At 32.8% G+C, this 21,012-nt stretch overlaps 2 protein-coding genes across 3 annotated transcripts; both read left to right on the plus strand.

Annotated features, from left to right (window-relative positions):
• The first annotated feature begins 365 nt into the window (after positions 1 to 365).
• On the plus strand, positions 366 to 14,354 carry LOC128185501 (uncharacterized). Its single transcript, XM_052855084.1, has 9 exons — positions 366 to 960; positions 1,108 to 1,413; positions 3,010 to 3,180; positions 3,448 to 3,732; positions 4,675 to 4,959; positions 8,239 to 9,557; positions 9,957 to 10,028; positions 12,141 to 12,408; positions 14,350 to 14,354. Exons 1-9 carry the CDS (start codon positions 366 to 368, stop codon positions 14,352 to 14,354), a joined length of 3,306 nt encoding a protein of 1,101 aa, XP_052711044.1.
• Positions 13,379 to 18,561, plus strand: LOC128183917 (uncharacterized). 2 transcript variants are annotated; one of them, XM_052853145.1, is made up of 4 exons: positions 13,379 to 13,695; positions 15,776 to 17,077; positions 17,536 to 17,623; positions 17,766 to 18,561. In XM_052853145.1, the coding sequence occupies exons 2-3, from the start codon at positions 15,776 to 15,778 to the stop codon at positions 17,590 to 17,592; spliced, it is 1,359 nt and encodes a 452-aa protein (XP_052709105.1). In that variant the 5' UTR covers positions 13,379 to 13,695; the 3' UTR covers positions 17,593 to 17,623; positions 17,766 to 18,561. The 2 variants fall into 2 exon arrangements, with proteins under 2 accessions (XP_052709105.1, XP_052709104.1); XM_052853144.1 differs by lacking the exon at positions 13,379 to 13,695 and adding an exon at positions 14,686 to 15,270.
• The last annotated feature ends 2,451 nt before the right edge of the window (positions 18,562 to 21,012 follow it).

Below are 21,012 nucleotides of genomic sequence, written 5' to 3' on the forward strand. Positions count from 1 at the left end.
GAAACGGGCCCCTGATTTCCATTATATCAAATTCAAAACATAATATTTTAACTGAGTACACCCTTAAGAAGAAAAAGTTTATATTTCGAAAAGAGGTTTTCAATCTTTTAAAATATACTCTGAAACTACAGGTATCACAAATAAAATTTGTTAAAACGAAACTTGATATCGTGCACGGAGATCATGCATGTGAAACAAATACCTGGTTTTATGAAATCATGACTATTATTTTTTTTTTTTCAAAAAATAGAGTACAATGTACATAACGGTAAGTTACTTTTTTTTATCTTGTAGATGGTGCTTAGAGATTAATAAGAGGACAAAAAACCATGAATTGTTAAAAATAAAAAAACCTTATACCAAACATGGCGACTTCATATTTATCAAAACCCGAAACTAATTTCGTTTGTTTTGCAAAAGTGTGCGTGGATGTTGTAAAGATACCTTTAATTGACATTCTTTTTGATCAGATCAAGCCAGACGACCTTTACCATAAAATAAAATCGTGTGCCGCTCTTTCAGCTGAAAACGGTAAACTTGTTCCAGATCAAAAGAAAATATGCTATTTATCACCACCTCATCTCCCTGACTATAAATCATTTGATGTTACTTTACTTTACACACTTATAAGAAATTTGTGTCCTTCGCTTGAACCAACGCAAGGTTGGGGGATTAAACCAAAGGCTACACATACAAAGATTGGGGATGATATCGAGCGTCTAAGACTGTTTAGAAACAGCTTTGCACACGGCGAATCAACTGAAATTAATGACGATGAATTTGATGACATTTGGAAGGAAATAAAGTCAGTTATTCAAAGAATGCAAGCATCGACAAACCCATTAAAAAAATATGAGCTCGAGTTGATAAATATAGAGGGCTGTAGGTTTGGATATGAAGATCGGGAAAAGTACAAAACTTTTTTGGGGGTTACATTGCAGATGTGGAAACATATCGAAGGTAAATGTAAGTAAGAAAATAATCTAACAAATCTAATGATAATCTTACTAATCTAATAACTAGATAAGGTATCAACATAAAATTTTCCCTGATTCAAGACTGTTCCAATTGATCGATTTTATTCTTGTTATGCTTGGTGTGTTGTAGATGAACCTCAGATTTGTATAAAAGGTGCTCAGGAAGTTTTATGCGGGGAAACAACGCATTTTGATGCAGACTTGAAACAGTTCGATTCTCAAACTTGGTCAATGTACTGGCAAAAGACAAGAGAAAAGACAACAGAACAAATTGACACAGAAAAGGATAAGTACAAGAATAGCTCCAATTTAAGGCTTACAGTAAATTTCGTGAGTAAGGAAGATGAAGGGGAGTACCAAGTTGTCTTAGCTAGAAAACACAATGGTGGGGATTACAAGTTATGCAGCAACAGAATTTATTTAACACCAATTGGAGGTATTGTTTATATTTATCACACCAAAAAGAAAACTGGAAAAAAAATCTTACCACATAAAATGTCTAAGGCTTGTGTTTTAAAATTGCAGAAAAACCATACTTCACTCGTTGGAAAACTACAACAGGAAAAAAGAAAATAACTATTAATTACAGTTACAAAATCTCAGAGAGGTCACCAAAAGTACTTAAGATAGAGTGGACAAAAAATGGGGAAAATATAGAAATTAAGACAGGAAAGTACGATGGAGGTGGCTTGAATGACGGCTTTTTTATTCTGAAATCACCAACTATGGACGATATAGGCAATTACTCATGCACAGTCACCAATGCTGTAGGATCAGCATCAGAACATGCAGATTTTGGTAAAATTGAAGATAAAATTACAATTGTCTTTGTTTAAGATCACAGAAATTATATTTCCCCCCTATTTTTAGCCGGTGCCATGGCTATCGGCATGTTAATTGCCAGTGTTCTATAAATAGCACAACTACCAAAGTAGACAAAAAACCGAACAGCATCAAAGTAAACGTTTCCCCTATACGAAAAAGTTCCACGGTTTTTTTAAGACTGTTTTTGGGGGGGTTTTTTGTTCGCAAGGAGATTTTCTGTAGTTTTTCATTTAGACTTATTAATTATGTGTTTTCAAAAGAAGACAATGAACTTTTGGCGCATATTATACACTGCGCATGAATTTCCTTGAACTATTTTACAAAACATTGGTATTCGGCTGCACATAGAAGAAATGCGGGATTGATTTTATAATGTTTGTTTCAAACTTCAATCCACTATTGTTTTTTGTTTTTACAAGACAGATCTATTTATGTAATAGCTGCTTTCAAATTTTAGTCGTTCTCTGACGCTATAACGACATTATCATACGCACGCGAGAGAGAAAAAGACAGAGAGAGAGAGAAAAAGATTGAGATTGCCGGTCTGTACTACAGAAAATGCAAAACATCAAAACAGACCGGCTTTCAGTACTTTGATTTTGATAGTCAAGCAAAACATATGTGTCAGACGTAGAGTTATAATCAAGATGCAGAGGTCACAACTACTTGTTTTTAAACAAATTTCAGGCGATGTTTTTGTTTACATATTGAATGTTGAACAGAAAATAATGATTTAAGTCTGAATTGAGTGTGACAAACCCTTTTTTCGTTTATAATCGTTTAAAACGATCTTCCAAATCAAAAAAGGAGATTGAGACAACTTTACTACATGTAAACAAAACTAATGTAAACAAAAAGACGACACAACCATGTTTACAAAACTAAATTTGTGATATCTCTTTCTCGCATAAAAATCAACCCGTATGTTCCAATTCTTGCTGGAATTAGAATTTTAAACATAAAAATTGAAACAAAAATTTTTAGTTCATTAGACAAATTGTAACTAAGTGATGAATTTCCTTGCAATATCTCTTATCGAATCCTTACCAATCTTTTGTCGCCATTTATTGGAGAAATTGATGTGAAACCCAGACAATGGGGTGATTAAATTGTTTATGACTCACTTGATACTTCTAAAAGCCTACGCATGACTAATCTTATTTATTCTTATCAATATTAGCAAAAACTTGCAAAATATTTTTTTCAGATCTTCCAATTGCAAACATTTCAACCAACTCAAGACCAATTTTCGGATCAAATACGATAATTACTTCAAGAATTTCATCTTGTCCATCACTTGAAGGTGTGGAATGGCAAAAGAGCATTGACGGAAATACTTTTAACTGCATAGACATAAGTCAACCACGATATAAAGGAAGTAGAATTGAACCCGAGTCTCCATTACTTGTCATACCGAAAACAACATTTGAAGACAAACTTCATTATCGACTTTTAGTTTGGAATATATTTGGACGGTGTATCAGTGATCCGTTACATCTCATCGTAACAGGAAGTATGTACCAATGAATTACTCTTTTTCAATTTTAGAAAATGAAACGTTGTCAACATTTTTTATTTACGCATTAATTTGTTTTTGTTTCCTCTTTTTTCGTTAATTAAATATTATATCGTGAAATGATTGTAGGTCCTCCAAATGTTTTGACAAGTCATAGAATATATTTCGAACATCAATCAGTAAAACTGATTGGCACAGTTTTTGTGAGTGAAAAGTCTCCTGCAGTGCACACAGTATTTTGGACAAAAAATGGAGAGAAAATTGTAACGTCTGAAAGAGGTGGAAGATATTCGGAAGTGAGCGTTGACCATCCTTCACTTACCATAAACAGTGTAAACTCTCATGATATCGGGGCTTATCAACTCAATGCCATCAACGCCGTTGGATCAACTGCTAGTGACACTATTGTCCTTGGTAAGTTTAACAAAAAGTATTTTTAAAATCATAGTTAATATACGTTAATCTAATGATCCAAATTTTACATGTAGCCGTAGGATTCAATCCTTAGCAAATTCATTGCTATTGGATTTTGTTACTAGATAAATGTATATTACATGTCCATCTGGCAATTTCCTTTATTCAGGTTGATACATGTAGTATCGTTTTTACTAATTGGAACAGTTCAAAAACTCTTAAAACAAACTTCGGTTAATTCACAACCCTTATCAAATCTAATCTGGGGATTTAAATCAAGCGCAAAACTGCATGTGAACAATTTTTTAAACTAACTGGGGTTTAGAATTTTCTTCTTTATCGTTAATATGCATAATTTCAAATGTATTTAATATTGTTTTATTAAATTGTAGTTGATGTTTTTTTCTATTAAAAAAGTATTTGCAAACAAATATAAGACTCGAGCTTTGTTTAAGTAACCACGACGTCTTTCCTCTGTATTTCGCTTGTAACATAACTTCTAACATTCAAACTTTGGTGAATCATTTCAAATAAAAAAGCAAACTATTTTATTAATAAAAATAAAATTTTCATCTGAAATCGTGTCTATGTCTCTTTAATATAAATTTGAATCATGCATCTTTAAGGAATTGTGAAAATAAATTATGATAGTTCATATTTAACATATGTAACACCTACGAAGTAAGTGCACGTATAAACATTATGTCATAAGAACTTTAAAAAATTACAACAAATTATTTGAGTTTATATATGTTATCACCATATATACAATTTACAAAACTATAGAAATAGTCTCCCATATAAATAAAAATAGTTAATTTGAAAATTCCTAGCTAATATTAATTGTAGTTATATTACATAAATTTTGTCTTTCCAGCCCCGATTTTGATTGCTGGGGTTTTTTTCTTTCTATTTTTGAAATGGTTTTTTTTTATCTTTCAGATGAACCTAGAATATGTGTGGAAAGAAAAGAAAATCCTGATAGCAGCCACTGCTTTATAGCACAGATCCAATCCGTTCCGGCGGCCTATCACTCTCAATGGATGGTAAAGGGGAAGGATGATGATACGTTCAAGCCAGTCGACATCAATGATGAGGAATTTAAAGGATCTTCAAACGCCCTTCCTCGTCCTATATTGGTTGTAAAACGCAACCAACTACTTAAAGAGAATTGTTTTGTCATCGAAGTACAAAATTTTGTTGGGAGAAAAACACATTGTTTTGCAGGCATGTTTTATTTGCATTTTTATCGTTAAGGGGACTAAAACGATTTGAGAAGAATTTTCTTTTTATTTTTAAGTATAAAATGGTTTTCTTGTGCATTTTTAATGATTGACCAACATTTGAATGTTAGATGTCAAATTACAAGCGAAATACATAGCCAAGAATTAATTGTTATGTACACAAAGCTCGAGTCTTATATTTGTTTACAAATAATGTAAAGTAATGAAATTTAATTTTCTTTTACAAAACGACTCGTGGCAAACATAATGAACTGATTCAATGAGTTCATAAATAATATTATCACCGAGAGAAAGCACCATTTAATTGAAACTTATTCCAATATTACATATCTAAACGCTAACAAGACGAGCTTTGTTTATAACTAAGAATTTCAAACTTAGAGGAAACATTAACAATACCCATATAAATCTTTCTAGACATTAAAAATTGAAAAATAAATGTTTGTAAAACGTTGGCCTCAAATCGTGTCTAGGTCCCCTTAAAAGAATTTAGTTTAATCTAAACATACCAATATGTATTAATCAAACGTAAAGTTATAGCACATGTCTAACCAACAACGACGAGTTTAGTTTAGATGAAAAATTGACATTATTGTCATTTTGAATAATTATCTAGATCATAAAAGACTGCTTTAAAAAAAGTGGTGGATTCTGTAAATTCCTTATATTATCCGAGTACTTAATTCCGCAATCCCGCCGTTTTCTATAAAATCGCGAGAATATAAAATCACAAACGCGGAACGTTTATCCATATTTTTTATAGTTCTAACCTCTCAGAAAATAATGGCGAGGTTTTGAAATCTGCGAGGAGTGCTTCTCGCGATTATACGCGGATATAAATTCCGTGCGTTTAATTATAGGAACGCGCGAACACGTTAGAACAAGATTTTAGGTTTTTTTTAGTTTATGTTGATATGTTAAAAATTCATTGACGAAAAATTCTACACTGCAAGAACAATGTTGTTTCTTTTTTGTACTCTTTTGTTCTAGTTTATTAGGAAGACGGAAATCGCTTCTCAACCGAGAGGGGAGGGGCTGGAGAAGGGGATACATATACATTTTTAGCTCACCTGAGCTGAAAGCTCAAGTGAGCTATTCTGATCACATTTTGTCTGTCGTCCGTCTGTCCGTCTGTCTGTCTGTCCGTCTGTCCGTCTGTCCGTCTGTCCGTAAACTTTTCACATTTTCAACATCTTCTCAAGAACTACTAGGCCAATTTCAACCAAACTTGGCACAAATCATCCTTAGGCAAAGGGGATTCAACGTTGTGAAAATTAAGGGCCACACTCGTTTTCAAGGGGAGATAATTAGAAATTAATGAAAAATTTCGAGAAATTTTCAAAAATCTTCTTCTCAAGAACCAGAAAGCCAAGAAAGCTGAAACTTGTGTGGAAGCATCCTCAGGTAGTGTAGATTCAAAGTTGTGAAATTCATGACCCCCGGGGGTAGGGTGGGGCCACAATGGGGGGTCAAAGTTTTACAAAGGAATATCTAGAGTAAATCTTTAAAAATCTTCTTCTCAGAAACTAATCAGCCAGGAAAGCTAAAACTTGTGTGAAAGCATCCTCAGGTAGTGCAAATTCAAAGTTGTGAAATTCATGACCCCCAGGGCTAGGGTGGGGCCACAATGGGGGGTCAAAGTTTTACATAGGAATATATAGAGTAAATCTTTAAAAATCTTCTTCTCAGAAACTAATCAGCCAGGAAAGCTGAAACTTGTGTGGAAGCATCCTCAGGTAGTGTAGATTCAAAGTTGTGAAATTCATGACCCCCAGGGGTAGGGCTGGGCCACAATGGGGGGTCGAAGTTTTACATAGGAATATATAGAGTCAATCTTTAAAAATCTTCTTCTCAGAAACTAATCAGCCAGGAAAGCTGAAACTTGTGTGGAAGCATCCTCAGGTAGTGTAGATTCAAAGTTGTGAAATTCATGACCCCTGGATGTGAATGGGGCCACAATGGGGGGTCGAAGTTTTACATAGGAATATATAGAGTAAATTATTTAAAAATCTTCTTCTCAGAAACTAATCAGCCAGGAAAGCTGAGACTTGCGTGGAAGCATTCTCAGGTAGTGTAGATTCAAAGTTGTGAAAATCATGACCCCCGGGGGTAGGGTGGGGCCACAATGGGGGTCGATGTTTTACATAGGAATATATAGAGTTAATCTTTGAAAATCTTCTTCTCAGAAACTAATCATCCAGGAATGCTGAAACTTGTGTGGAAGTATCCTCAGGTAGTGTAGATTCAAAGTTGTGAAAATCATGACCCCCAGGGGTAGGGTTGGGCTACAATGGGGTAATCGAAGTTTTACATAGGAATATATAGAGTAAATATTTAAAAATCTTCTTCTCAGAAACTAATCAGCCAGGAACGCTGAAACTTGTGTTGAAGTATCCTCAGGTAGTGTAGATTCAAAGTTGTGAAAATCATGATCCCTGAGGGTAGGGTGGGGCACAATGGGGGGGTCGAAGTTTTACATAGGAATATATAGAGTAAATCTTTAAAAATCTTCTTCTTAGAAACTAATCAGCCAGGAAAGCTGAAACTTGTGTGGAAGTATCCTCAGGTAGTGTAGATTCAAAGTTGTGAAAACATGATCCCTGTGGGTAGGGTGAGGCCACATTGGGGGAGGGGTGTTAAAGTTTTACAAAGGAATATATAGAGTAAATCTTTAAAAATCTTCTTCTCAGAAACTAATCAGCCAGATGATTCTTTATAATTGTTAAGACTTTGGCTCCAGGACAATTCTTGGGCCTCACAAGAAGGTTCAGAGTTTGATGTAGCTTAATATCCCATATATTAACAATTGTAAAGGATCTTTTTGAGGACTGCAATACTCAACATGTGATATGACTATAAAATCATCCTGTTAGAAAAGGGACTAATGATTAGAAACATAAGAATATCCAGGGGGAAAAATGTATTTTATTTTTACAGATTCTAGATGTATAATTGTACATTGTCCAGATTGTTTGTATTATGACTTCATTAAGCTGACTTTATAATACCCATTGTTCCTCAGGTGAGCGATGTGGCCCATGGGCCTCTTGTTGTTTATATCAGGCTATTAATTTATGAGGATAGATTAAAGAACTTTTATCAAGTAGTAGTAATGCATTATTTGATGTGAAACTGACGGTAAATTTAGAATATATGTACTTCATTAAACTATACTGCTTAGAGATTAGGTATTATTTGATCACTCAAACACATAATTATTTTTTAAAACCACTATATACAAATCCTTTTCTTATATTGGTAGGAAGAGGACATTTAAAAACCAGAAGATGTAAAAGAATGAGTACAGAGGCTTTGATCGATAAAAAACTTGAAGATGTCAACTCTCTCTGTGAATCTTGGGGATTTAACGTCGGGGATATTATCAATTCAATTAGGTTAAATGCACAAGAATTATCAGAAATGGCATTGGCAACTATAGATGTATTATTCGAATCATCAAAGAGTCAGCAATCCTGGAAGGACAAAAATGTCATTATTACGGCAGTGCACATTTTAGGAAAAGTTTTGATGCTAGTTGGATCGCCTGTCCACGTCACTGGCGTATCATCTGACGTTGTTCGTTTGGCTGACTGTTTTCTAAATATTTTCTTTAGGGTATGCAATCCAAATATTGAAGCAATGCTAGATCTAGGTGACAGCACGACTGATGGATATGATTATGTTGACTTAGCCGAGCGATTTAAAACACTTAATATATTTCTTAATGAGCAAGAATTGACAGAAAACTTCGATGAACCCGATTTAAGTGACTTTATTGCAAATATTGATATTTATATTGGAATTGACGAGATTGGAATAGTCCAAAATCGTATTAAAGAGATGATGTATGGACCAAGAGATCAATCTCAACCTTATTTGAACTATCTGAAAGTATTTTTGAGAATGTGCACATTCCGTCATGTACTTTTGTTAAGAGTAATGAATTGCCTAATAGCGAGACAATATTCTCTTCGTACAGTAAATACGTTAAGAAACTTCATCGAAAAAGAAAGAGTTGATAACCGTTGTTTTCTGAAATTTTTCTCTCTGCCGAATCTAGAAAGCACAGAAATTGTAGCTGAATTTGAACCATCAGAGCACACAGAATTGGCAGCATATCTTAGGGAAGTGCGACTGCCTTTTCAGGATTTGAGAGAAATACTTCACGACCGAATTTTCTTGATCCAATCTTTTGTAAATCCTTTTGTCTTTCTGGCTAGACAAAATTCAATTTTCAGCAACGCTGTAACATTGACATTTACTAAAAGAGTACTCTCCACTGACAACAACCAATTTAAATTCATTGCTAAAGATAACTCCTTCAATCTTTTCTACATCCAATCCCCAAATTCAGACAAATGCGTGTATATTGAGGGAAACACAATCAAACAGGGACAGGAAGCAATGCACAGGGCTGCTCAGTGGAGAGTTTTACAGGTTTACAGATCAGATGGTGGCGACAAAACAGCGTCTTGTTTCGTTATTTGTGCAAAACAAAGACCAAGTAGATTCGTTTATCTGAAAAAAGACAGAAAGTGTCTTGTAAATCAATCTAAACCCAACGATCAGTGCTTATTTGTAGTAAGTATTCATATTTATTTTTGATGTTATTAAAATTTTTGTAACAGCATGAACAATATGTCCTATCTAATTCAGTAACTCACTTTATTTTTCCCTTGTTTTAATGTAATAGCCTGTGTTTAACGAAGGCATCTTAATTTTTGTTCAAAGCAGTTCACAACATAGTAACTTTTTAAAGGGTTTGCAAATCTATGTTTGATAAACCAAAGCTGGATTTTTAAACAAATAGTCTATATTACTAAATTTCATTTCTAACAATCAAATGCTTCAAGACAAATTACAAAAATATCACAATCTTAAACGCAACGTCCAGCAGATTGATACCCCAACGTGCTTTTGTGATGCAATGTTAATGAAAAAGCCCATAAATTTAATCTGATTTAAAATATTTTTTTAAAGCTGATACCAATTGGAGAATCACCAATACTAGTCTCAAGACCTATGGAAAGGAATCTTACCGATGAATTACAGGTTGGTTAAACGATCTAATACCAATTGTTTAAAAGCCAAATTACTGATGCCTCAAACATGTTACTTTGAAACAAAATATTGTTTTTTTTTTTTATTTTTCATGTATAAAGGATTTGGAATATCAATTATAAAGACGTTTATAAGATTTCTTCTGTTTCAACTGATCAATTTTATATTATGATATATTTTGCAAACTGCTCTAAATTAAAGTACATTCAAAACACAAATAAATATTATAAAGAAGAAGATATTATTTGTTACAATCGACATTTCTTTAAAAACGAATTGCCAAAAAAAATATATTCAATGCGTTTTGCTTCATTTTTTACTTCTTATAAATAGAAAAACCAAGTAAATAAACAAATTGGAAGCAGTTATATGCAACATTAGGATAAAGAGTTATAATTTCGACCACAAATTGCACTATTCTGATTACAACGAGAATTCATCTCCGACTTCAATTTCTGGGTATACTTTTCTATCATTGATTTAGCAAGACACTCAATAGAATAAATGAAAAAAGAATACTGCTAAGCAGGGCATCGCCTAGGCAAATGAATATTGCTGGAAGAAATGCATTATTCAAGGAATTAGGAATCATTTTTTAGCATTATAAGGTGACAAAACGATTTTCCGGTAATAAATGTTGACGAGAAAATAATCTTCTCTAAACTTTGGACTAGTTTTACTCTAAGTATTTCGAAAAGCAGGCAGGAAGACACGCAGGCACGCACACACACACAGACAGACATATAGACAGACGTACAGACAGACACACACACACACACACACACACACACACACACCAACACACACTCGGCAGCAATGCTTTCTTTCCTTTGCAACAAGTTGCGCGGGGTGATAAGTAAAAGGAAGCAGCGATATTTATGGTCTTCCTATTCCAACGGAAAACCTTATAGTTTTTGTACTGTTTCTTATTATCATTTAATTTTTCCACAAATTTTGTGCACGCGATTCCTCAGAAACTGTCCAGCCGATTAACACCATATTTTCACAGATGATTAGAAGTGATCTGAATTGTTTTTGTGTTTAATATTTTTGCCGTCCGATTTTGTTTTATATGTTTGTTCCGGTACCGATTTATCGCTTATTTTGCAACTTTTACGATCCATTTTGTGCACGCTTGATCTAGAAAACTGTCAGAGATATGAATATGAAATTTGCAGGATAGGTAGACCATAGTCTGAAGTTGTGCCTGTTGGGTTTTTTTTAAGCCTGTGGTGCCATTCTTAAGAACTCACTATGGCTCGAAAATTGAGTACGAATTTTGTTCACCTCTTTTGTACACAAGATTTCTCAGAGATGGTTCGATAAATTTTCTTGAAATTTTCAGGAGTGATAGAAAAAAAGTTATCTCAAGGATTTTTTCTTCACTTTTTCCAAAGTTCATTTCCTGTCGTCCGTTTCCTGTCCCGCGACAAAAAGCATACAAGAGATCTCACAAATGATAAGGACTTGAGCATTAAGACTTTGTAGGATTATAGACCTATACTTGTAAATGTCTTTAAATCATTTTGTTTTGTTCGTCATAACTTCCAGTTGTCACCGGAAGCACTTCCAGATTTTAGTCGCTGTAAGTGATTGAGACACGAACCTTTAATGAATAATAGACAATTTATTGAAGATGTGTTTAACTGGTTTAATTTTGTCAACCGTAACTTCCAGTACTCACCGGAAGGGTTCAAACATTTCATATTTTTGATAATTTTAACAGATTTTCTTGGGTGTTTCATCTAGCATGATAAACAGTGATGTACACTAGGTAAATGTCCAAAAAAAACAGCTTTTATTTTCATTAATCACTTTTGCTCGTCCGTTTCCATTCTCGACACAAAAAACTAAGTTCCACCCGGATCTCAGATTTGGCAGAGATTATCGATATTATATTGTATCATATAGAACAAAGTCTGACGGAAGACCTACACGTTACTCGTAACGATATCTAGTTCAATTGAATATTGACAATTCACCACAATTCAAAAAAAAAATTCCAATCGGCTCATTGCTGACATAATCACATACTTTTAGTATGTGATTTGAAATAAAAGAAAATGTATTTAAATTTTTTATCTGATATCCTTTCACTTGTAGGAAATGCCTTCTTTCACACAGATGAAATCACGAAATGTCCAAATCAGGATTACAAACTTTAGAAAGATCAAGGATTTTTTGCAAAAGGAACATGCGATGATTGCAAATGATATTGACCAAATTGAAAAATACATTTCATATGAAGGAATTGAAGAGCTAATTATGTTGAACCCTTTACTGGAAAAAATAGCCAAAACAGTAGATTCAACAAAAGGTGACAACTTTGATGAACATACGATGCATGCATTACAACAGATGATTTCGATATGTTGTCAATATTTTTTGGATGAATTTCCCTTTGGGTCAATTTTAAGACAATTTTTGAGGTTGTGTGGAGTGTTAATAAGTTGCATATGGCACGCACATGGAATTGATAAACTCTTTTGCACTTTTCTTAGTGACAGTGACAAATATTATCAATTAGCTATCCAAAAAGATGTACGCTGTTTACAACGAGTTGCCTTTCTTTTGCACGAAATTGAAAGATGTGAAAATATACAGGAAAAACATATTTCCTACATAATGAACAAAGACAGGTTTTTGGTTGAATTGAGAAGTCTAGCATCGTTACGAGAAACTGCAAAAGCAACCCATCACCCTCAGATGATGGTTACAAGTTTGAAAGATAGCATACTTCAACTAGCGGTCATGTGGCAAAAGTTTGCTATCACTCTATACCCTGGTCATAGTAATAACTATGCTAAAAAACTAAGGCAGATCATCCAATCGGAAATGACTGAAGACGTCTGTTTGATGAATAAGTTTAATGAGAAAAGACAATGCCAGAGATGTACAAAAATCGCTGTAGATCTATGGCTTGTTGATGACTACGTTTCGTGTTTGGGGTGTGATTTACCAAAAGACAGGGAAAGACGGACGAGAAGAAACCTAAAAAAGATGTTTCTGGTGGTTGTCCCGTTACTTAAAAGAATATTCCAACGTAGTCCGGAGAGATACACGCAACTCGATAACCCAAATTAAAAACCAAGAGAGGAAGACGCACTTTTCTCTCTATTCTTCGAATTCTGTTTATTACATGTGTGCCTAGGACAAAATGTTATTACATGTTTACAGTTAGTAAAAGTATACCGACTAGGGTGTATTTTAGATAGGGCTTTTAGTAAAAGTTCAAAGGTTGTTATGGCATCCATTTATCCTCCGGATCCTTTAATATTTCACAATAGTATACAATAAGTCGTTTAGATTCAAATTTTTGACAATGATAATGATTTATCTACTTTCAAGGCATTTGCTTCATCCGCGTCTGTAGAACAGTCGATATTTCTAGTAACTTCAAATACACAAAATCAAATTGAATTGCAGTGTCGTGTTCTGCAATGTATATCAATCGACTTTCTGTTTTACAGCAAGAAAGCCCTGTTTATCAGTTGACCTTGACCAATGATATTATATACATATATTTTTTCCTTGTCGTCTAGGCGGACGTAAATGTCCGGGAAGTTAAGCAATTAAGCGTTCACAAGACTCTGTTTATTTCTATTGGGATTGAAGTTTTTACGTTTGTACCGGTTTATAAGAATACCGTCAATGTAAGGTAAACATTAAGATGCATTGTCTTAAAAATAAGTATATACCTTTTGGGGTTATTTTAAAGGTACTTGAACCTTTAAATTTTTTTTCAAAAAGCCTTAATAAAATATATCTTCCTTAAAAAGATAATTGTTAAAAGATTCACTACTATACAGTTAAACAGTATAACCTAATGTTATATAACAAGAATATTAATTCCAGAATAGTGGTTCTTTTTTAATATTTGGTTGATTAAGCCCATTTACATTTACGCCTAGTCTCATTTGTTCCTTTTCATATGCCAAATTTATTTGATTTTTTTAATGGCGATTTACTTTGTGTTTTCAAACGCATATCTGAATATATAATAAACTCTTATCCGTATAGCATGTGTGTGTGTGTGCGTGGGTGTGGCTGTGTGCATGCGTGTGTTCAAATTTATTATTTTAATTTTACCAGTTTTTGTCAATGCAATTTTTTTTTCATATCTTTTGATTTTTTTTTACTGGAAAAAATATAGGGTGTCCGAATTTTTCTTAATTGTTTTCAAGATTAACCTATTCTTTGGAATTGAAGTATAAAAAACATTACATAGCTGTATATTTAGCTGAGGAATGAAAAATCTAAACCGAATTGGATGATACATACATGAACATGGCCTTAATTCTTTTTGTTGCAGCTTAGGGGAAAATGATAACAATGATATTTTTTTAACCAGCGATTTGGTATTTATAGGACGTCATATCTCTCAATTTTGTACTTTAGGTCAAATTTCACTTCAGTTTTCATCACTGTCCAAAATAACAATTTCAGATAAAAAGACTGATTTGGGAGAAAAAGGGGGAGAGTGGTAACCCCCTTCTCTCAAATTTCACTTTATACATCATTTATTCATACAGACTTACAACACAATATGTTCCTTGTTTATTAATTAATGTCTTAAGATTTACTACTAATCTGTTGTTGTATAAAAATGTATGATATTGAAATGTTAATGTATGCATATTAATTAGCATTTTTAAACCAACGATATCATATCCAAAGTATCTACCCGATGATTAACTCGCCCAACACTTTCCGTCATGGTGTAAAATTATTCTAACGGCATTCCTGGGCACCCCATTGTCGAAAATAAACCCTCTCCATCAAAGCTAATATTGTTCTATTTTATTCATTAACTTTTTTGTATCAACCAAAAATATCCCACCCAGGGTATAAATATTTCCCCACGATACGCGATGAACCCATTCTAAACTTTTCGCCATGACGTTGATTTTTCATTAGTCGAACCGCGTTCTTGGTTATCCCTTTCTGTAAAGTTCTATTCTCTCGCCGACGGTCGCGTTTCGCTAGCTTCTATCTATCAAAACTAAACTCGTGCAATCAAAAAACGAATCGCCTTATTTCATTTATTCAGCATTTATCAAACCTTAACTTCTATATATAATCCAAGTATTTTTGCTGTTAACGTAATCATTCAATATTATTTCATTGCCAGGATATATTTCAATGCTTACTCCCACTGACTTGGATCCTTCAAAGCGTGTCCACCACCTTACTCGCATTTTTGCTATTTTGAGTTGGTTTTTCGAAAATGATAGTAGGTTATTGATTAATTTTACAATATTACTTCTCAGTTAAAATTCAATAACAGCTTACAGACATCATATTACAGGTATTAAATACCAAAGGTGTAAAGAGTTATGGTGCAGGCGTTTTTTAGTTTATTGGCAAAAAGTCTTAACATATAAGTATAGATACACATGCGTAATAGTATAAAAGGCTGAGCCCCTACACACTTTGCAATATACCTATTTATGGGTTATATGTAATCATTAATTCTAATGAAATAATTAGATTTATTTCATGGTTAAGTCGGTAATTGTCTGACAGTTTATACATTTATGAGTAGTACAAAAATACCGAACCCAAGTCGGTTTCTTAATACGACGCGCCGCACTGTATCTTTAAAGTAATTCCTCGTTGTTTAATTTCTCTTTTCATGAAATGTTTACTTACACATGTAGTTATAATTTTTCTCTTGCATGCTTTAAATCGAGACTTATGTAATTAGTTCAGTAGAATATATATTTTGTTCTCACTAGATGGATGTGCCACATACTTCTTCGAGAGCAAAAATTGAGAATATTCATTCTTTTTGTAAATCCTTTGGTTATGACACAAATGATATCATCCAAAATATCATTGCAAATATTAGTGAACTAACTGACAAAGATATTGTTCTCATCGATGCACTATGGAACTCAAGAGATGGATTCCAGAAAAAAAGTGGAAAATGCTCCATAATTGAAGCTATAAGGGTGTTAGGATGTGTTTCATCTGCAAATATCATTTATTCAAGGGCTGGTTTAACGCCAAAAGTTATGTTTTTGGTGTTTTACTTTTTCAAGGTCATGTTTCGCATCGTTGATCTGAAAGAATTACTGGATCCAAAATGTACATTAGGAAATTTCACTGTCCATGAATTTTCCGGATTGGCCGAAAAAATTACAAAAACTGAAATCTTAATTGATGCGGTAGAAATAAAAGAAAACGTCGATGAACCTTCATTGCACAGTTTAATTTCAAATTTTGACATACACATTGGAGTAGACCAAATAGGGAATCTAAAAAGTCGCATCACAAGCATGATCCCTAGAGGAGAGGATATGAAAACATGTCTCCATCTGTTGACATTGTTTATTAGATTATCCACCTTACGACATGCTCTCTTATTCAGATTGAAAACTTGTGTTGAGGCAAATAACTATAGTCCAAGCACAAGTGGTACATTGAAAACATATATCGAAAAAGAGAGAGCAGATAACAAAGAATTTTTGAGATTGTTTTCACTCCCAAGTCTTGAAGACATCTACGTTTTAGCAGTATTTGACCCAGCCGAACATACGGAACTCACAACATATCTCGAGGAAATGCGTCTTCCACTACAAAATTTACAAAAGGTGTTAGATGGAAAAAATTTTCTTATCCAGCCATTTAAGAATACGTCAATCCTACTTGGAAGAAACTTCCCGTCTTTTGGGGCCGCAAGAGCCATGAAAAGTTCAACAGATGTTGATAATGTTCGAATCCAATTTGAATTCGAGGCTGTTAAAGAATCCTTCAATCTTTTTTACATTAAGTCCCCAGATCTAAAAGAATACCTCTACATGACTAGCAAACTTTATTGTGATTATTCTAAAAGATACAAAGATCAAACTGGTGCCCAGTGGCGGATAATTCAAGTAAAGGATGAAAAGGGAAGGGAAGATGACCCATCTTTGTTTGTTTTATGTACAAGAAAACGACCTTGTAATTTTCTGTACATTGAGAACGCCTGGCTAGTTGATTTTGGAAGGGGTTTAGAGGACAGCAGTAAACCACCTGGGACAGAGTGTTTATTCCAAGTAAGAATGTTGATTCTACCTCTAATCAAAGAAAAAATTTTATTCCTTCAAGAAAATTTAAGATACAGAATCAATTAATTTGCAAATTAACACGACACAATTATTTTTGCAGCGAGATAGTCATGGCTTCTCTATACATTAAGTTGAAATGTTTGTGTTAATAATTTAAACCTGAAAGTTAATTGGGAATTAATGCATAATCATTAAATCATTTTCTTATCAATTATTTTGTTACTTCTTTTACCTTTGAAAAGGATAGTAACAATTTCCAATTTAACTACATTTTTCTTTTCATATGATGAAATGAAAAATTGCAGACCTGTATTTTAAAAAAGACAAAAGACATATGCATGTTTGATATATTTTCTTTACAATCAAGTATATGTGATCAGCAATGTTGAATAAACACAAATTATCATATTTATTACCTAAAACTTGCTTTTGATAATTTATTACAGTTGATGTCTCCTGGAAACCCTCCTATTAGCATTCCTTTCCCAAGTCCTAGACATTAAACAGAATCTTTAAAAGGAGGATGCTGAAAAGGTATGCTAATAACTAATATTGATAATAATGAAATAATAATGAGACACTTTTTGTTCATTTTGAATCTCGTGTTTGCTTGATTGGTAAAACAAAAAAACGTACGTGTCGCTAATATCAATGATTTTATCTTATTATATTTCAGATTTCAGGATATGAAAAAAATCTACTACATCAATTTAACTATTCCCTTGTGAATGATGTCTAGTTGCGTGACTGTATTCTTCATTAAGATATATCTAATTGAACATCCAGACTTGTTTTAAGGCTCTTTTAGCGGTCTAGCAAATTAGCAGAATTGGATTTATTGAAGTGTCGATAATCGTTTCCCCATTTTTATTTTTAAATTATTTTTTTAAATCATTTATTAACTATTTATTAGCTGTCAGAACATATGTCAAAACTCAAAGACATGTACACAAAATTAACCATAAAGTGTAAATACTTTGATTCGTGCTATTAGCAATTCAATGAATTTGTAGAACATAGTAGTTCGTAAGTGGATGACTGTACTCCTTTTTTTCGCTAACGTATTTCAAATATGATTTTTAGCAACTTATAGATTCAATTTTACCCCTTTGCAATGCTCATTAGACTGCACTACTGCCTAAAATTCATTGTTTTCAGTTTTACAATGGCTTTTTTTTTGTTATACATGTACATTATGTACTTGTTGTTGTTTTTTGTGTTTTTTTAAGATAATATTTTTGAAAACTACAAACTGATTTCATATGTAAATATATGCATACTAGTGTCTGTACAATGCTCTGAGAAATTGTGTGTGCGTAGGATTTCGAACAGAAAACTCAATTCTATATTAACCTTCGATTTACTTGTACAGGGAAGTTGTAAAGCAGAAATCTAGATTCTTTACAGCAAACTTATTTACCTTTGAAACTACTTTAAAATAAACAAAACTTTGAAAACCAACCATCTCTTGATTTCTAGAAAAAAAGTGTGTTAAAATCATCTGTTTGAATTAAAAAGATTCATCTTTTCTGAAAGCAGAAAAATATGACTTTAGTGATAAATACTATATAAATAAAACAAAATGATTTATCTATCATTGTAAAGAATTAAAATGTTTAAAATTGCTTCCTTCTTGACAATTTTATCAATCCAGACAATTTCTATTATCATAGTAGTAAATTAAGAAATGAAATATGTTTACATTGATCGGCATAAATGTTAGTTATATGTTTGATCAAGTCTCCTTAGCTAACACGATTGATCAGTATAAGCTGATAAGAAAAAGAACATACATTTTTCAAAGAAGTGATATTTGCAAGTAAGTAAGTGAGCGATTTGTTATAGTGACATGTGTTATAAAAAATTACATTAATGTAATACAAAATTAATTATGAAACACCCGCTCCTTTGGGCATATATGTCACTGCAAATACTATTATAACATACCGGTATATGCACATATTACACATTGCGTTTTGTATACAATAATGAATGTCTGTAAAGGTAAGCTTCAACACTAAAATGGTTGTCTAGAAAAACTTGACAAAACGAGAATGATACAGTTTGACTAAAACATTACTAATGTTGGATTGTATCCAATATTATTAAATAAAGACAATTTAATAAAAAAAATATATTTTATTTTATAAACAAAAATTGCATATGATTTCATCGATAGGCTCCCCTTTATACTGTCCCATTTCAATTCTAATTAGAAGTATCCTACATTTAAATTTTGTAATAATAGATCTTTGAGATTTTGAAATGTTTATTTCAAGGTAATGGTCATGGTTTGAGCTAATAAACTGAATTGAATTGAACTTGCCTCATAAATTCTCTTAAGTACGCTAAGTGAAGAATAATAAATCACGTGCAGATTGAAAGTCATCATTTTTACATGTAAAGAAACGACATTACTTAAGGAATGAATTCAATAGCTATATACTCACATGAGTTTGAACAGTTTACGCTTTATAAAACACAAAACTGTAGGGCAACAGACCTGCAGCTAACCCGAGTCCAGTTTATTCACGCTTTTAAACGATGGGTATGATAAGTATGTGTATAATAATAGACGTTGCAGTTGTTTTCCCTGTTAATCTAGCTATATTGCAATGAGAAATGACGAACAAAATTTGCTTACGACATAAAGGTTATTTCGTTATGGATGACGTCGAGGCGGGTATGATTGTCTTTAGACTGCGAAAAAAAAAAAAAAAAAAAAAAAGGTCTAATGTTTTTGCAAATCAAACATTAATCTGTGTAGAAAAAAAAATCTTTAATATTTTTGAAGTTTGTTTTGTTTAAAGTCGATGCATAGTATGCGTGTTGAATAATCATTCGGGGGGGGGGGGGGGGGGGGGGTCGAAACCAAACGGTTTCCTTTTCTGAACATCCCCATGATGCATTTGGTTTGTCGGGGGTTTTTGTTGTGGTGTTTTTGTTAACATAAAGAAATTATTTTTATTCACTTTAAATATTTTCCTTTTCAATAGGAGACCGATCCCGCTGGTATAAATAGATATGTGTTTATAACTTTCTAAGATAATTGGTTTGCATGGAAAATTACTTGATACTGTAATAGCCTAAAATTCGGACAGGGCAGCTTTAATGTCCTTTACCTGTTCAATGAGTTACCTGTAGTTGTTGCATAGCTTTCTAAATAATTGGACAGCTACAAATAATTTGGGTAAACGCACTAACGCATGCTCACAAATACACAATAGACACACATACTGTTTTCTCAAATTAGACGGAAATGGGTGAATTCCAATGGTTCATATTACATGTATCTGTGTCTGGGCAAATTCATGATAGGGCGAAGCTGTAAAATATTAATTGCAAATTTGGTAATCAATTAAAACAAATGAATCCTTATAATTTAATTTTCTGTCATTTTAAATAGTAGCGGGAAAACAGTCATTTGACCTTTAAAATGACATTAATTTGTAAAAAAGAAAAACAAAATAAAAAAAACAAACAAACAAAAAAACGTAACGTCAGGCGGATTGAAACGTTAAACGTTTTTGACGTAGTTTTTCCGTAACATAGGCTACAATGTACATTATAAATTAATGCGGTATACGTAATTTTTTAACGGTATGAAAGTGTGTTACATCCAACATTAAATTTTATAAAAAAAAAAATATAGCTTCCGTCCTCCTTTTTGCAATTCGTCAGATTCCTTGAAGCTCTGGATACGAAAAAAATCGAAAAGGATTTTTACTTTTACTTGGGTTATTCCGAAGCATCTTTTTACATTTTAATTGAAAATGAAAATATCATGTTTATAACTGTATGCTCTGTATATCAACAGTAGTTCTATAAAACGAAAATTGACCATGATTGATGACAATATACAAAAAGCTGAGGTTTTACGTATCTTATACTTAAAAAGTTCGCGACGATGTAGTTCTTGCGAA

Source organism: Crassostrea angulata, chromosome 5, assembly GCF_025612915.1.
Source record: "Crassostrea angulata isolate pt1a10 chromosome 5, ASM2561291v2, whole genome shotgun sequence".
NCBI lineage: Eukaryota > Metazoa > Mollusca > Bivalvia > Ostreida > Ostreidae > Magallana > Magallana angulata.

Bases quoted from the DNA above. Each gene is read 5' to 3' on its own strand.
- LOC128185501 (XM_052855084.1), top strand. From the start codon at position 366: ATGGCGACTTCATATTTATCAAAACCCGAAACTAATTTCGTTTGTTTT. The intron at 961-1,107 runs GTAAATGTAAGT...GGTGTGTTGTAG, and splicing joins GATGTGGAAACATATCGAAG to ATGAACCTCAGATTTGTATA. The intron at 9,558-9,956 runs GTAAGTATTCAT...ATTTTTTTAAAG, and splicing joins ACGATCAGTGCTTATTTGTA to CTGATACCAATTGGAGAATC.
- LOC128183917 (XM_052853144.1), top strand. The intron at 17,078-17,535 runs GTAAGAATGTTG...AATTTATTACAG, and splicing joins GGACAGAGTGTTTATTCCAA to TTGATGTCTCCTGGAAACCC.